Raw genomic sequence first — 15,920 nt, 5'->3', positions numbered from 1 at the left:
TTTTTAACACTGATTGGGAGCCGCCCAGAGTGGCTGGGGAAACTCAGCCAGATGGGCGGAGTATTAATAATAATAATAATAATAATAATAATAATAATAATAATTTGCTGAAGGCACTGATAAAACACTGCAAGAAAGCAACCTTAGATGCAGCCATACAACTGCATCAAGATGCTTTGCGTGCGGTGTTTTACCAATGCACAGCAGCACATGGGTGGCTCAGTTAAACACTGCGCAAAAAGAATTTCAATGCATTAGTATTTATAAGAACACTTCAAGGTTGCTTGAGTAACTGAACATAAGCACGTAAGAAGAAACTGAAAGAGAAACTGAGGGGGTGATGCAGGATGAAGACTTCCAATAAAGGAATGTGAATGTTAGAATTCTGTATTTCCCTATGAATTAAAGTATTTCCCTCTCCTTTGCATATCAGCCTTCCAAAGATTCCCTTCATATAACAAACCACACATCGGAACCCAGAGCAAGGGAGGGACACCCCACCAAAGGTGGCTGAAAACAGATGGTTTGGCCACATGGGCCAAACTATACACTCAAAAAGCATGTGATCTGGATAATTCTGAGCCATTTTTAAGAGAGGGGGGAATAGTGTAGCAGCTAAGAGAGAGAACTTGAACCACCAACCCACTATGTGGCTTTCACCAAGCTACTATTATCTCAGATTAAGCTCTAACACCTACAACATAGTGATAATTATACTGGCCTTTCTGGCCACTGTTGCTCTCCCTACACTATGCTGTATGAATTGCCCAACCCATGCACAGAAGGAACACGGAACACTCCAAGGCACTACAGAAACACGAAATATTAATAGCTTGTACCTGCATCAAAATACATAACTCTAGAGGTTCGCTGAGACGTCTCCTCCTCCCTTTGGGTGGAACGAAACACTGGGATGCTTTTGCACAATCATGACAGCCGCACTCGAAGCGTGTGAGTGTGAGAAGCAGCTACGAGAGCAGCAAGACCCAGGAGAGCGTCTCGGAAGAAACAATGTTCGAAAATCTGACCGGCACATTCTGTCCTGGGTTATTACATGTGATCCTCTCTGTGTACATTACGTTGCCTTCTAAATTTAGCTAAAGTCAATAGCACTCCATTAAGTCGGCTATTGCTGCTGTGGCTGCTGCTTATGAACTCAACAGGGTCCTTCTATTCCCTCTCTCAACCCACTCATGTCAAAAGTCAGGAGGGAGACAGCAATAAAAGCACTCCTGTATTCACACATAAAGGAGCACATGGCTTTGGCTTGAAAAACTGTCAGCACTGTTTTGAGTCTGTCCTTTTAATGTGGCAGGTTGTTGGAGTTTCGGTTTTTGGTTTTTAAACAGGTCTCTCCCCCCCCCCAAAGTGTCACTAAGAATGCCTTTCAGTTTCTGATGTGTCACTTCTGAATGCAGTTAGTACAATTAAAAAAAACAGGAGCTTGATCGTCTTGCAACCAAATGTGTTCTCCGCCCCAGGTCAACGCAGCTCTATTCTTTTTACAAATCTAGCAAATGCAAATGGTTATTTTTAGGGCTATGCAAGGAGACAAGCAAAGGCTTGTTTGTTTGTTTCCTAAAATTTATAAACTGCTTGATTGTGAAATAACAAAAACGCTCAAAGCAGTTTACAAAAACAATAGAACAAAAAAATTATCAGTAGAAACAGTTAATAATTTCAGAATGTCCATAAACAATTAAATCAGTGATAAACTAAAAACAGGTAAAAAAACAACAACAACATTCTAGATATCCATTTGTCTCAACAAAATCTTTAGCAGGCACCAGAAAGAGTACAGTGAAGGTCCCTGCCTGATTTCAATAGCCAGAGAGTTCCAAAGTATACCTGAAGGAGCGCCTCCACCCCCATCGTTCAGCCCGTACACCGCGGTCCAGCTCTGAGGGCTTTCTGGTGGTTCCCTCCCTATGGGAAGTGAGGTTACAGGGAACCAGGCAGAGGGCCTTCTCGGTGGTGACACCCACCCTGTGGAACACCCTCCCACCAGATGTCAAGGAAATAAACAACTATCTGACTTTTAGAAGACATCTGAAGGCAGCCCTGTTTAGGGAAGTTTTTCATGTTCGATGTTTTATTGTGCTTTTAATATTATGTTGGCAGCTGCCCAGAGTGGCTGGGGAAACCCAGACAGATGGGCGGGGTACAAATAAATGATGGTGGTGATGATTATTATAGGTGAGGCCACACTAAAAGAATGGTTTCTTACAAATGTGGAATGGGCATTATGTAGCACCTGCAACACAGCCAATGCCACAGAGTGGAACTGTTGGGGTAAGGCACTCTCATAGGGAAAATGTTCCCAAGCTGCTGAAGGCTTTATATACTAACAGTAACATCTTGAACCTGGCCTGGTAGCAAACCAGTGGGCAGTGCCAAGCTCGTGAGCACAAGTGTTTTATTCTTGCTCCTTTCAGAAATCATGTTGCAGCACTCTGCACTAACTGTAACCTTCAGCTAAAGTGCAAGGGAAGCCCCACATACAGCACATTGCAGCAATCCAACGTATGAACTAGCATGGCCAGGCTTTCACGGTCCAGGAACGGTCGCAGCTATTGTGGCAACTGCAGCTGACAAAAGTCACTTCTGAGCGACACAGGAGAAAATGAGCAAATAGGGCACAAATTCTCTTCTTATCAAGGAAACACTGATAACCTTTCAAGGAGCCTCAGAATGCAGCTGGAAGACTACTGTTTTTGATGACTTAGAACAGTGTTTTTCAACGTTTTTTGGGCAAAGGCACACTTGTTTCATGAAAAAAATCACGAGGCACACCACCACTGTGTGCGGAGAGGGAGATGTCAGAGCCCTGCTGCTCTCTATGGGGAATCGGATGAGAGCAGACCGCCTGTCCGCTCTCATCCGATCCCATCCAATCTGATCCCCACCCAGGATGGATGTAAAATAGGGTGGACACAGTCCGGCGCCCGCCTAGTGGGCGAAAATTTGACTTTTTTTAAAAAATTATCTTTCGGGTTTTTCAATTTTTCCCACGGCACACCAGGCAACATCTCACGGCACACTAGTGTGCCGCGGAACAGTGGTTGAAAAACACTGTCTTAGAATATTGTAATTTCAGGAGTTTGACGGCTAAAGAGCATAGTATCTTTGACTGCGTCAATTGGGCGAAGGAGCCCTCCATCATGTTTAGACCACTGGTCTTCAACTGGACGCATTACTAGGCTGTGGCCTGTTCTAAGTTGCATTGCAACAACACATCTATCAGCATACAAATACGTGGTAAATAAGTAAGAAGAAAGAAACAGATCCCCAAATGTATGTTCTGGGTTAAAGGTGGGTCTGAAAATGCCCACCTTTAACCCAGAACATAACTCTGAAGGGATCTCCCTGGGCATAGGCCTCCTGAGCAGAAAACAACAGTGCAAAGCGCATCAGGAACAGCTGAAAACCAAATGCGATGCCAAGAAGCGGCACACCCAAGCCTTTCACAGAAGGCTGGGACTGGCATTAATATCAATTCAGGACATCTGCAGTTTCTGAGCATTTCCAGCAGCCTCAGCGTCTGCAAAATGGCTCTCGCTGGATCCCGCCTTTTCCGTTCCTTTAGGAAACTCAACACCTTCCCGTCTGAGCGAGCCAACTTCTTTTGTGGCCAGACAAGGAAAGAACCCTGATCCATGCCTGTCAGGTAGCTGGTCCTGTTTTTCTAGTTAAGCATTAACATTTAACGAGATTGGCCTGCAACTGCTCGTTAGTCTGCAGCGCTTGGGCTAATTAATATATCACCAGGAGAGCCAGTCAAAAGGAGGATAGGGCTGAGGAAGTCTGAAAGACATTTCTCAGCCTACAGAGCTAAACCTATCATAATATTTGCTGGGGTAGGAGGGAAGGAAGGAAAGTCTTGGGCAGAAAAGTTTGAGTGTATCCACCTCTGTGTCTCATCAAACACACACACACACACACACACACACACACACACACACGGCTTCCATTCCCAAGCTTACTGCCTAAGGCAAGACTAGCCAACACTCCAACACTGATACTCTACAGATGTTACTGGGCTCTCATTATGGGGCTGGAGACCCATAGAAGCTGAAAGGCACTATGTTGGCTACTCCTGAGCCAAGGGATGCCACAGTTATTGCAATGGCTCTGGGGGGAAAGTCAGGGTCACCCAGTTTCAGCAAAGCATATTCAATACCAAACAGAGATCCATTTATGAAGCAAATGTAGCCATTCCACAATCCAGGAAGACTACCCACAGCCCACTTTCCATCCAATTCAATCTGACCCAGAAGTGTTCTCCTTATGTTCTTGTCAAGTTTAGGGGCCCTATCAGATTTACTTTTGATCAAGAAAGACAGTGGCGCTGTGGGTTACACCACAGAGCCCAGGACTTGCTGATCAGAAGGTCGGCGGTTCGAATCCCCATGACAGGGTGAGCTCCCGTTGCTCAGTCCCTGCTCCTGCCAACCTAGCAGTTCGAAAGCACCTCAAAGTACAAGTAGATAAATAGGTACGGCTCTGGCGGGAAGGTAAATGGCAGTTTCGTGCGCTGCTCTGGTTCGCCAGAAGCGGCTTAGTCATGCTGGCCACGTGACCCAGAAGCTGTACGCCGGCTCCCTCGGCCAATAAAGCAAGATGAGCACTGCAACCCCAGAGTCGCTCACGACTGGACCTAATGGTCAGGGGTCCCTTTCCCTTTACTAAGGAAGACAAATGATCAGGGAATAGATGGATCGAGTGTCCACACTAAGTTCAGCGTAAATCTGATGGGAGTGTGTTCCACATTTCATTTCGTTTGGTCTGCCTTAAATCTTCATTGGATGCACCAACAAGGAAACCAAAGGAAACATCAGCATACTGCAAACGGCAAATGAAAAGGTCTCAAACATCATTAAGGGACATTAAAGACACAGGAGAGCAGGGCAGTCTTCACCTGGAGCCAGAATATAATGAATAAGTCACGTGTGTCTAAGGAGGAGTTTCCAAAATTTGGATGGCACATCTGAATGGCCCTTTCTGCACCTTACGATTGCCTCACCACTGAAAGCAGATCTCAACTACTGGGTAGGTTTATTATTATTATTATTATTATTATTATTATTATTATTATTATTAATTTTATTTATACCCCGCCCTCCCAGGCCAGAGTCAGGCTCAGGGCGGCTAACACCAGGAAAATTACAATAAAAACATAATGGGAGGGAGAGATAATTTACCGGTAAAATACAGGTTAAAATGCAATTTAAAATGCAGCCTCATTTTAAAAGTAGCCCATGGATCAAAACCTTAAGGGGGGGACGGCATAAGGGTCAAACTGAGTCCAAACCAAAGGCCAGGTGGAACAGCTCTGTCTTGCAGGCCCTGCAGAAAGATGTCAAGTCCCGCAGGGCCCTAGTCTCTTGTGACAGAGTGTTCCACCAAGTCGGGGCCAGTACTGAAAATGCCCTGGACCTAGTTGAGACCAATCTAACCACCTTGCTTCTTGGGACCTCCAAAGTGTTGTCATTTGTGGACCTTAAGGTCCTCCACGAGGCATACTAGGAGAGGCGGTCCCATAGGTATGTGGGTCCTAGGCTGTGTAGGACTTTATGTGGGAGAAGGCTGACTTTCAGATTATCCAGATTTCCAAGTCACTAAGAGCATAAGACCAGCATATTGAACAGAGCTCAAAAACAGAAGCACACGTCTCACTGAAAGCTACACACAGCATCTGTATTCAGATGCTCATCCAATTCAGCTGCAGGTGTTTCAAGCAAAGATAGCAAAGACACTCCATGGAGCATCTGGGGATATCTGAGACAACAGGGTGGAAAAGCAGAAAACTCCACAGAAATAAAGGGCCAGGTTTCACACACCCTTAAAAGATGTCTAGAGAAACAGAACTTTCATTCTTCTCCAGGTAAGATGCTGAACGCCGAAGGAGCATACAAGATGCTTATGCTGCAAATACATGAAAAGAAAACCGCTTAACGGCACAGATGCTTTCGGCATTTTCTGGCAATTTGTCGGATTTTTGGAGACGAAAGGCATCCTCTGCGCAGGAGCCGTCATCATTAGCTGTGCCAAAAACCTGAATTCAGATAAAGCAGCCGCTAGGAATGCAATCAACTAAATTAGCTAAAAAGCAACACCATGGCAACCACTCGCCAGCTCCATCCCAGGAAAATAGCGACAAGGCTGGCTGGGAATGAACTCCTTTAGTGATGAGAAGTCTTCATCTTGCAAACGGAATCTGCAGATACCGAAGGGGCTTTGGAGAAGGGTTTTGTTACCCTTGCGTCCCAATCCATGCCACTATAGTGTGCTAATGCACCAAATGTTTTTTCTTTCCTACCTTGCACAATTCTGCCAGTTTGGAATTTTGCACAGTTCTGGCTTCCTTCCATTTGAAATACTGGAGAGCAGCACCAGTGTGGGCAACCGATAGCTTGGCTTAGTATAAAGCTGATTCCTGTACAATACAATATAGTTGCTAGTCAGGAGAAGAAGCAAGGAGGCAGATCACTGAAGCCCTGACTGATGGAGCCAGAAGGCACTACCCGCATCCTTTCAAACCTACTTCATAGCCTTGACATCTAGAAACTTGCTTTTAAAAAGGGAAATCAAAGAATTAAAATTGAGATTCTCGAAAAGCAGAATTTGCGCCCATCCTTTGCCTTATCAGGGCTCAATTCCCACAGAATTAGATAAAATGACAGGAAGGATTCGAAACCTGTGGGACCAGAGATTCACAGAAGATTGGAAGAAATATACAAACTATTTGAAGAGCAACTGTAATCAACAAATTACGCTAGTAGGCCTACAGGAAGTTTTGTAAGGAGGAATATATGAAATATTGCAAAGAAAATAAAGAAGAGAGACATTAGTTGTGATACTTAAATGTAATAGTGAAAGTAAGAAATGTAAATTAAATGGGAAAGATTGGAAAATTTTCAGATGTGATTGATGGAAGTCAAAAAGTTGTATAAGATATAAAAGTATGTTTTATAATTGTTGAAAATATGTATAAAAAATATACACAGTGGTGCCCCACAAGACGAATGCCTCGCAAGACGGAAAACTCGCTAGACGAAAGAGTTTTCCGTTTTGGAGGTGCTTCGCAAAACGAATTTCCTATGGGCTTGCTTCGCAAGGTGACAATGTCTTGCGAGTTCCTGCTGGTTTTTTCCCTCCCCCCCTTTTTCTAAGCCGCTAAGCCGCTTATCAGCTGATCCAATCAGCAGATAAGCCGCTAAAAGCCGCTAATAGCGCTAATCCGCTAATCCTTCAATGGGCTTGCTTCGCAAGACAAAAAAACCGCTAGACGAAGAGAATCACAGAACGGATTCTTTTCGTCTTGCGAGGCACCACTGTATATATATAGGCTCAATTCCCTGCATTTTAGCCTTTGTATTGCAGTGACATTAGAATGTAAGAAGAGCCTGGCTGGATCAGGCCATTGGCTCTTCTAGTCCACCATCCTGTTCTCACATTGGCCAACCAGATGCCCCTTTTCCGGGAAGCCCGCAAGGAAGAACTGAGTGCCAAGGTACTCTCTTCCATCCTGCCACTTCCAGCAACTGATATTCCAAAGCATTGCGGCCACTGACTGTGGAGACACAGCACAGCCACTGCGCCTCATAGTCAACAATATCCTTATCCTCCACAGCTTTGTCTAACCCTCTTTTAAAGCCATCACTGCCTCTTGTGGGAACAAGTTCTGTAATTTTACTATATGCCAAATCTAGCCAAAAACTGAAGTCAAATCTGACAGCACTGAAACTGCTAAAGACGTACCTCCAAGCTTTGCACTGTGAGATATATGATTATTATTATTTTTTGCAGCTGGGCAAGGCTCTGTGTTGAAGGTTGTTGAATGCTTCAGTCACACGCACAGTTTGAAGTTTGTGCACCACTGACAACCTCAGTGGTGCTAGCCAATCCTCCCCTGTATATTGCATTTTGCATTTTATCGTTTCTTTAAATCACTTCAGGACTCTTCCTTGTTTGCGTGAAACAATAAATAAATCTAATAAGTCAAGCTTAACTTTAAAAATGGCTTCCTCAAAGGAAGACACATGGCTATTGTGTTAACAAATGAGCAATAACTATGCCCTACCATTAATCCATGATAATCTGGAAAAGTCTAGGCATTGGTTGTGGGTATGTCTCAAAAGCAACAACTGGCTGCAGTAGCAATTAAAGGGGCGAGGTCTCCAGTTTTCGCCACAGTCATAATCCATGCAACATTATTGCTACAAGAAGCAACAGAATCATCACCACACAAACAAGAAGCAACACTACCAATGAAAAGACAAAGGAAGGCATTTAGACTAGCAAGAAGTGAACATAAATTTTGGTTTGAGGAATCTCTGCCCCATTTTCACCAATTGACAAGGGAGGGCTTAGAGAAGCAGATCTGAGCTCCTGATAAGCCTGAGAGATTCAGAGAGAGTCTAAATGGTATGAAATATCTGAGGCATCTCATCACTCACTAAATAAACAAAACCTTAAAAGGATTATTAGGAATAGAGGTGGTGAAAGGGCAGGCCCAACAGGTTCATTCTCTCTCCTCTCTCTCTCTCTCTCCCTCCCTCTCTCTCTCTCTCTCTCTCACACACACACACACACAAAACACAAACACACACCTTACCTTGTTCACAAACCAGTCCTGCCTCTGGAATGTGAAATCCTAGTGCACCAGCTGCAAGCAGGGCTAATCTGAAGGAAAGGTCACAGAAGGTATGTGTCCAGCACTCACTTTGAAACGCCCTACAAGGAGAACTCTGTTTCTTTTCTCTTTTTTTGCTCACATTCTTTCCGGCAGAACAATCCTCTCTCACTCTCTCACCAGCAGAAGTTTCAGCGAATGTCATAATGCAGTTGGGATTTCCAAAGCACTTTCTACAATGTATCCCTTCTGAATTACTGAAAGGAGAGGTAAGGTAAAGGACCCCTGGACAGTTAAATCCAGTCAAAGGCTACTATGGGGTTGCGACACTCAATTCGCCTTCAGGCTGAGGAAGCCGGCATTTGTCCACAGACAGTTTTCCAGGTCATGTGGCCAGCATGACTAAACCACTTCTGGCTCAACAGAAGCCAGAGTGCATGGAAACGCCATTTACCTTCCCGCTGCAGTGGTACCTATTTATCTACTTGCACTGGCATGCTTTTGAACTGCTAGGTTGGCAGGAGCTGGGACAGAGCAACAGGAGCTCACCCCGTCGTGGGGATTCAAAACGCCAACCTTCTGATCAGCAAGCCCGAGAGGCTCCATGGTTTAGACCACAGCATTACCCACATCCCTGGGTGATATCCTCCTAGTCATACTAAGAGTAGGTCCACTGAACTTAATGCACTTTTGTTTCAGTGCCACCCACTCCCAGCATGTTGGATTAGGTCTGGGGGGTACCTGGGTTCAGATCTTAACTCAGTTACCAGCTGCGATTATTGAGGCCTTTGAGGGGACCGTTTACCATGTCTCCTGGCAACCCCAGGAATTCCCTAGCAGGTCCCAACCCTCACCAGTGGGATTCTCAGAAGTGTTTCCTTTTTTTTAAAAAAAAGATATTTATTAAAATTTTCAAGATATTACAAAATGAAAAAAGAAAAAAGAAAAATACAAAATAAAAAACAGTTAAAAACAACTCAATCTTTCCATTACTTATTTTTCATTAGCTTGTTTCCCGGACCTCCTTGCGCCTCCCTTTTTTGTATTCCAGTTCAGTTTGTTAGTTCAGCAAATCCTTCCCCTCTTTATTTATCCTAATCTTTAATCTTAAAATATTGTGACATTAAATTTTTACCTATTAGTAATCCATTTTTCATATTCCCTTGTAGTATTACAGCTAAAAACCACTTAATTTCTATCCAACATCATTCTAACATTCATTAATTTTACAATATTTCTGTAAATAGTCTTTAAACTTTTTCCAGTCTTCTTCCACTGACTCTTCTCCCTGGTCTCGGATTCTGCCAGTCATTTTCACCAATTCCATATAGTCCATCACCTTCATCTGCCATTCTTCCAGAGTGGGTAAATCTTGTGTCTTCCAGTACTTTGCAATAAGTATTCTTGCTGCTGTTGTGGCGTACATAAAAAAGTTCTATCCTTCTTTAACACCAATTGGCCAACTATGCCCAGGAAAAAGGCCTCTGGTTTCTTCAGGAAGATATATTTAAATACCTTTTTCATTTCATTATAAATCATCTCCCAGAAAGCCTTAATCCTTGGGCACATCCGCCAAAGGTGAAAGAATGCACCTTCAGTTTCTTTACATTTCCAACATTTATTGTCGGGCAAGTGATAAATTTTTGCAAGCTTGACTGGGGTCATGTACCACCTGTATATCATTTTCATAATATTCCCTCTTAAGGCATTACATGCCGTAAACTTCATACCTGTGGTCCATAACTGTTCCCAGTCAGCCACCATAATGTTATGTCCAACATCTTGTGCCCATTTAATCATAGCAGATTTCACAGTTTCATCCTGAGTATTCCATTTCAACAGCAAGTTATACATCCTTGACAAAATCTTTGTTTTGGGTTCTAACAGTTCTGTTTCCAGTTTTGATTTTTCCACCTGGAATCCAATTTTTTTATCCAAATTGTATGCCTCCATTATTTGATAAGAATGAAGCCAGTCTCACACTTTGTTTTTTAATTTTTCAAAGCTCTGCAATTTCAATTTGTCTCCCTCTTGTTCCAGAAGTGTTTCCAGGGGACTCTGCCTACTCCTTAAGGTCAACAACCTGTGGGGTGTCTCTTGTTCATCCGCAGAGGACACCATATCTGGTACCAGGTCAGGGACCAGACCTGGAACCTCAAGCACAATAATCAGGTGCTCTACCACTCTTGCCTGCTTCCCAGAGGGACCCTGAGTCTCTCCTGCCAAGAGGGAGAGCCTTCTCCATGGGAGGAAACTTTAGACCTCAAACAAGGTCTTTATAACATCATGAAACTTGGCTGCTGGCTCCCACACTGGAAGAGGGCCTGTCTTCTTTGTGTCTCCAGTGTTATCGGTTTGTGTATGGGCTCCGTCCCCAAAGAGAAGAATCTAAATTACACTCAAGAGCATTTATTTGCTCCTTGCCCAGTGCTGCGTGCCATCGCGATAAAAACTGACAGCACTTTGAAGCCTGTAAACTGACTCCTAGGTAACTGCTCAGAATTTCTCCCTTCCCTCCCACACTCCAAGCATCCCTGCATTTGATGTTCTCTCCCCGAGCTAATCAGATAAAGGATCGGAAACTCGAAGCTACTGAGAGCGGTGGCAGGACAGTCTCAGCGTGACAGCTGAAGGAGCCGGTCGCATTTCACTGACATACTCAATTGCTCCAGTAAATCGAGTGGAAGTCAATACACTCCCTTCTTCAGATCTCCTGTGTGTATGTACACAGTTTGATTCTCTCCAGCCCAGCCTTTGCCAACCAGGTGCCCTGCAGATGGAGGAAGAAAAACACCCAGGGAGGCTGCTTTCCATAATGCGGGCAGCAAGAGAGGCAGGTAAAGATGAGACCAGGGCCTACTCTTGTCAGACTGTCCCCACCCTGACCAAGTCTCCAAATAAAGAAAGACATGTCCCTCAATCTATCCAATGCATGCTATTGAAATTTGTGGGCAGGATTAGGCTTCTGGGCCTACAGATGTCAATGCCTATGCAGATGGTGACAGCAGCCACGGAATTAAAAGACACCTGCTTCTTGGGAGAAAAGCAATGACAAACCTAGACAGCATCTTAAAAAGTAGAGACATCACCTTGCCAACAAAGGTCCGTATAGTAAAAGCCATGGTTTTCCCAGTAGTGATGTATGGAAGTGAGAGCTGGACCATAAAGAAGGCTGATTGCCGAAGAATTGATGCTTTTGAATTATGGTGCTGGAGGAGACTCTTGAGAGTCCCATGGACTGCAAGAACATCAAGCCTATCCATTCTGAAGGAAATCAGCCCTGAGTGCTCACTGAAAGGACAGATCCTGAAGCTGAGGCTCCAATACTTTGGTCACGAAGAGTCAGACACGACTAGACGACTAAACAACAATGTGCCCTATGAGAATCCCTCTGAGCATGATGCAGTGCAGAGGGTCCAAGTCGCACATGTGATTACATAGGGTTGCCATATTTCAGAGTCAGAGCACTGGTCTATCGAGCACAGTATTGCTTACACTGGCTGGTAGTGACTTTCTGTGGTTTTGGCCAGGGCATCTGTTGAAAATCGAACCTGCATGTAAAGCAGTGAAGTAGCTGCAGCAGCTGCGATTTCCACACAATCTTCCCAAAGATGGATTATTCAGAGATCTTTGGCAAAGTCCATTTAGCAACCAACTGAAGTCCGTCTCTACCCAAAAAGAGGGTGAGAGGGAAGCTTTTTAATGTACCACGAAGGAAGAATCGAGCGAATGAGAAAATTCTCCTCACCATACCGAACGAGGGGGGAAAGAAATACTTCGGTAATGACGGTTTGCCAGAATCAACAAACGTCAACTGCCAACTCAGCTGTACATTGACAAGCCAACACCTTACTGTCTGGGCACCCACAACGCCTCCTTTCCCGCCCACCAAGTCTGGGGTCGGAGTGTATTTTAGCATACATTACCTCATCAAAACTGGATTGGGAGCTCTAAAAGCAACAAAACAAACTTTGTTCATGGTGGCAAACTCGGTTTGGGTCTCTCTCAACAGATCTTTGCCCCCTGTTCACACTTCATACATTTTCCCCCTCTGTGGCACCTTCTGAATCTTTACCCACAGTATTTTATATGCCAGCCCAGTTAATCTTTCATTTCACAAAAAAAAACCAACCACAAAATAAATCCCTCCCCGAGCCATTTTTCTTCCTCGCCCACATTTCCTCCCTTCTCCTCTCCCTCTGCAATTCCAAAGTTAGCTGCGTAAAAACTATTCATAGAGCAAGCATGGAAAAGCCGCCGTAAATGTGGAGGAAGAAAAACACACACCGCCAACATTTACAATAACTTCATAGCCAGCGCAGTAAACATTTATCTTTAGATGAGGCACCCGAGAGAAATGTGTGCCAAACTACATGTTAAATTAAAGCCGTATTTTTGAATTGCATATTCTGTCAGGGCTTTAAATAGGCTTTTTCCTCCTCCTTCTTTTTTGCAGTGTGAATGTTTGGGGGGGTGGAGTACAAGTGTGACTGTGGCCCTGCAAATATGCACCACGTTCCTAAAGAAACTGCTCCCCCCAAGAAAAGAAAAACACAAGTATTTGGGCACAAGAGGAAAAATAATGTTGGCCTGGCAGCATCTTGGAAGAAGAGGGTTTTCTTTGTCATTATGGTGGTGCAGGGAGAAAGGTTTACCACTTTCTAGGGGGGTAGCCACCTTAAAATGCAGAGACATCACCTTGCCAACAAAGGTCCGTATAGTTAAAGCTATGGTTTTCCCAGTAGTGATGTATGGAAGTGAGAGCTGGACCATAAAGAAGGCTGATCACAGAAAAATTGATGCTTTTGAATTATGGTGCTGGAGGAGACTCTGGAGAGTCCCATGGACTGCAAGAAGATCAAACCTATCCATTCTTAAGGAAATCAGCCTTGAGTGCTCAATAGAAGGACAGATCGTGAAGCTGAGGCTCCAATACTTTGGCCACCTGATGAGAAGAGAAGACTCCCTGGAAAAGACCCTGATGCTGGAAAAGATGGAGGGCACAAGGAGAAGGGGACGACAGAGGACGAGATGGTTGGACAGTGTTCTCGAAGCTACCAGCATGAGTTTGACCAAACTGTGGGAGGCAGTGGAAGACAGGAGTGCCTGGCGTGCTCTGGTCCATGGGGTCACGAAGAGTCAGACACAACTAAACAACAACAAAGGGGGGGGGGGTAGCTGGATATTACACTCACCAAGGGGAACAAATTTCCCGCTCCTGGTTCACACCCACACCATGCAGTCAAAGTACATGGCTTGACCCAAAAGAATTCTGGGAACTGTAGTTTATCCCAGCACTCTTAACAAAAGGGCATGAAAACACAGCCTGGCTATCCCATGAGCCTCTGCACCAACTGTTGACGCCTGTGGAGAGTTGGAATTTGAGCAAAGACATTTGGAGGGAGTGATTGTGATAGAATTTGGCATCTGGTCACTGCTGCTGGTTGTTGTTTTTAAGGGTTTCCCAAGGGTTTCCAGAGGTGTAGAAGGTGTTTGCAGGCTTTTCACTTAAATGCAACGTACCTTGGAATGAAATCCTCGCGTAAATAAGGAGTTGCCTGTACGTAGTTGCTATACTTCAAGAAGTAAATATCCGGACACAATAAGTTGTTGGGGAATAAGTTTTAGGGGAAGTCATTGGGAGGGGGGTAGTTGTTGAGCTTTTCTTGGAAAATCGCCCTAAGAAAGTTGTTGAGTTTTTTGGGAACATTTCAAGGAGCCCAGACATTTTGCCGATTTCCCAAAATCCCCCCCCAAGAATCCCAGAAAATCCAGATGTATGACAACGCTACCTTTACGGGCTTCTACCAAAAGCCTTCTATGCCATCTAAAGAGCGTTGATGAGAGGGACTTTCCCTTTTACTTTAAATGAGGGGGCAGATCTGCATGGAGATCTCATTGAACACAAAATATCTAATCCAGCACAAAATGGCAACTGGGAACAAATGGCTCGTGAACACTCCATGCTCCTCACTGAAGTGTGACTTCTCAGAAAACTTTGGGTGGAGACTGGGAGTCCTTCAGCTCCACTATGAAGACTTCCGCTTAAGCATGGATTAGGCATGGAGGAACGCAACTCCCGATGACAGTACAGTACGGCGATCAATAGGCTTTGGCTGGTGAAGTCATCCCTGAAATTTTACGCCCTCGACAATCCCCGGTCATGGCCAGAAAGGCTGCAAGCGCCACGCTTCCGCCTACCCACGTATTCCTCTCTGACGTGAACCGAACAATTTCGAAAGTGAGAGGAAGGAAAGTCAAGTGCCGGGGCTCGATCCAGATTTGTTCAGACGGTTTCCGACTGTGTGATCTCTTGAACTTTTTGCGCTTTAGTGGTTTTCTTACTGACAAGCGGAAGAATGTAACCAGGAACTATATAAGAAAGGTCAAGTCAATCTTCTTGGAGTCCTTTGCATGCCCTGTTCGCCTTGAATAAATAGCAAAATATACTGTACCTGCATGCAAAACACACATCCTCGCTCCCATTTTGGATCTCAACAGCTACTTATTTGAACAGCTTGATATATTTGTTTAAGTCTTTCCCAGCATCTCTGATTCTCCCTTTTTTTTTAATAGAAAGTAAAATCACTAGCCAGTAAATCATAAGGTATTCCAGCACATGTTAAAAATTGTCATTTTTGATTATTGATTTTTAAAAAAATATTATTTGAATTAGCTCTTCTTGCACTCTGCTACTTTTACTTTTCAATAAGCTCCTTCAAGGGTCAAGCAACATTACCCTCACAAGAACTGTTGTTCAGGTCAAAAGTGTTAATCAGGTTGGCTCCAGATTCAAATTTTCTCTTCAAACTGGATTCAAGCATTCGTTCACACACACTACTAAAAAACCCACCACACCACCTTTATTTAGGTTTGATTTCCTGCCAACACCACATTGCCACTTCCAACTTTGTCCTGCGCTAGCCAAAATCAGGGTGGGTGTTGCTTTCAAGATTTCCAAAGAGCCAATGAAGTTAATTTATAATGCAATTACAGGTTTAAGGTTCATGGTTTACCTAAGCTTTGGGGTTTTTACTCATTATCCAGCTGGCGAAGCAAGGAAAACACAGCACTATTAACAAAAATGTCAAATACTTTCCACCTCCATTTTTTTTTAAAAAAAAACTCACATAAAAGCTGAAGACAAACTTTTACAAGGATGAAGACAATTATTTTCTTCTCAGGAGGTCTGAGAAACAGAAAATGAAGGTGGAAGATGGAACACAGCGGAATGTAAACAGTTTTTTGAAGAGAAGATCTTTTAAATTACCAACTTTCAGTCTCA

At 44.0% G+C, this 15,920-nt stretch overlaps 1 protein-coding gene across 2 annotated transcripts in view; it reads right to left on the bottom strand.

The window, feature by feature from the left end:
• The window catches only part of SETBP1 (SET binding protein 1), a 268,685-nt gene that overhangs the window by 176,657 nt on the left and 76,108 nt on the right, over positions 1-15,920 (bottom strand). Inside the window, exon 1 of one of the 2 annotated variants that reach the window (XM_082241759.1) lies at positions 840-1,481. The exons of the other annotated variant lie outside the window; for it this stretch is intronic. Coding sequence (XP_082097885.1) covers positions 840-845 — 6 coding nt within the window. The 5' untranslated portion in view covers positions 846-1,481. Of the gene's footprint in view, positions 1-839; positions 1,482-15,920 lie in introns of those variants that run through there. 2 annotated transcript variants of the gene reach the window in all.

Source organism: Podarcis vaucheri (genome assembly GCF_965113315.1).
Source record: "Podarcis vaucheri genome assembly, chromosome: 11".
Classification (NCBI taxonomy): Eukaryota; Metazoa; Chordata; class Lepidosauria; order Squamata; family Lacertidae; genus Podarcis; species Podarcis vaucheri.
The sequence above is the reverse complement of the archived record's forward strand: the minus strand, read 5'-3'. Positions and strand labels throughout refer to the sequence as shown.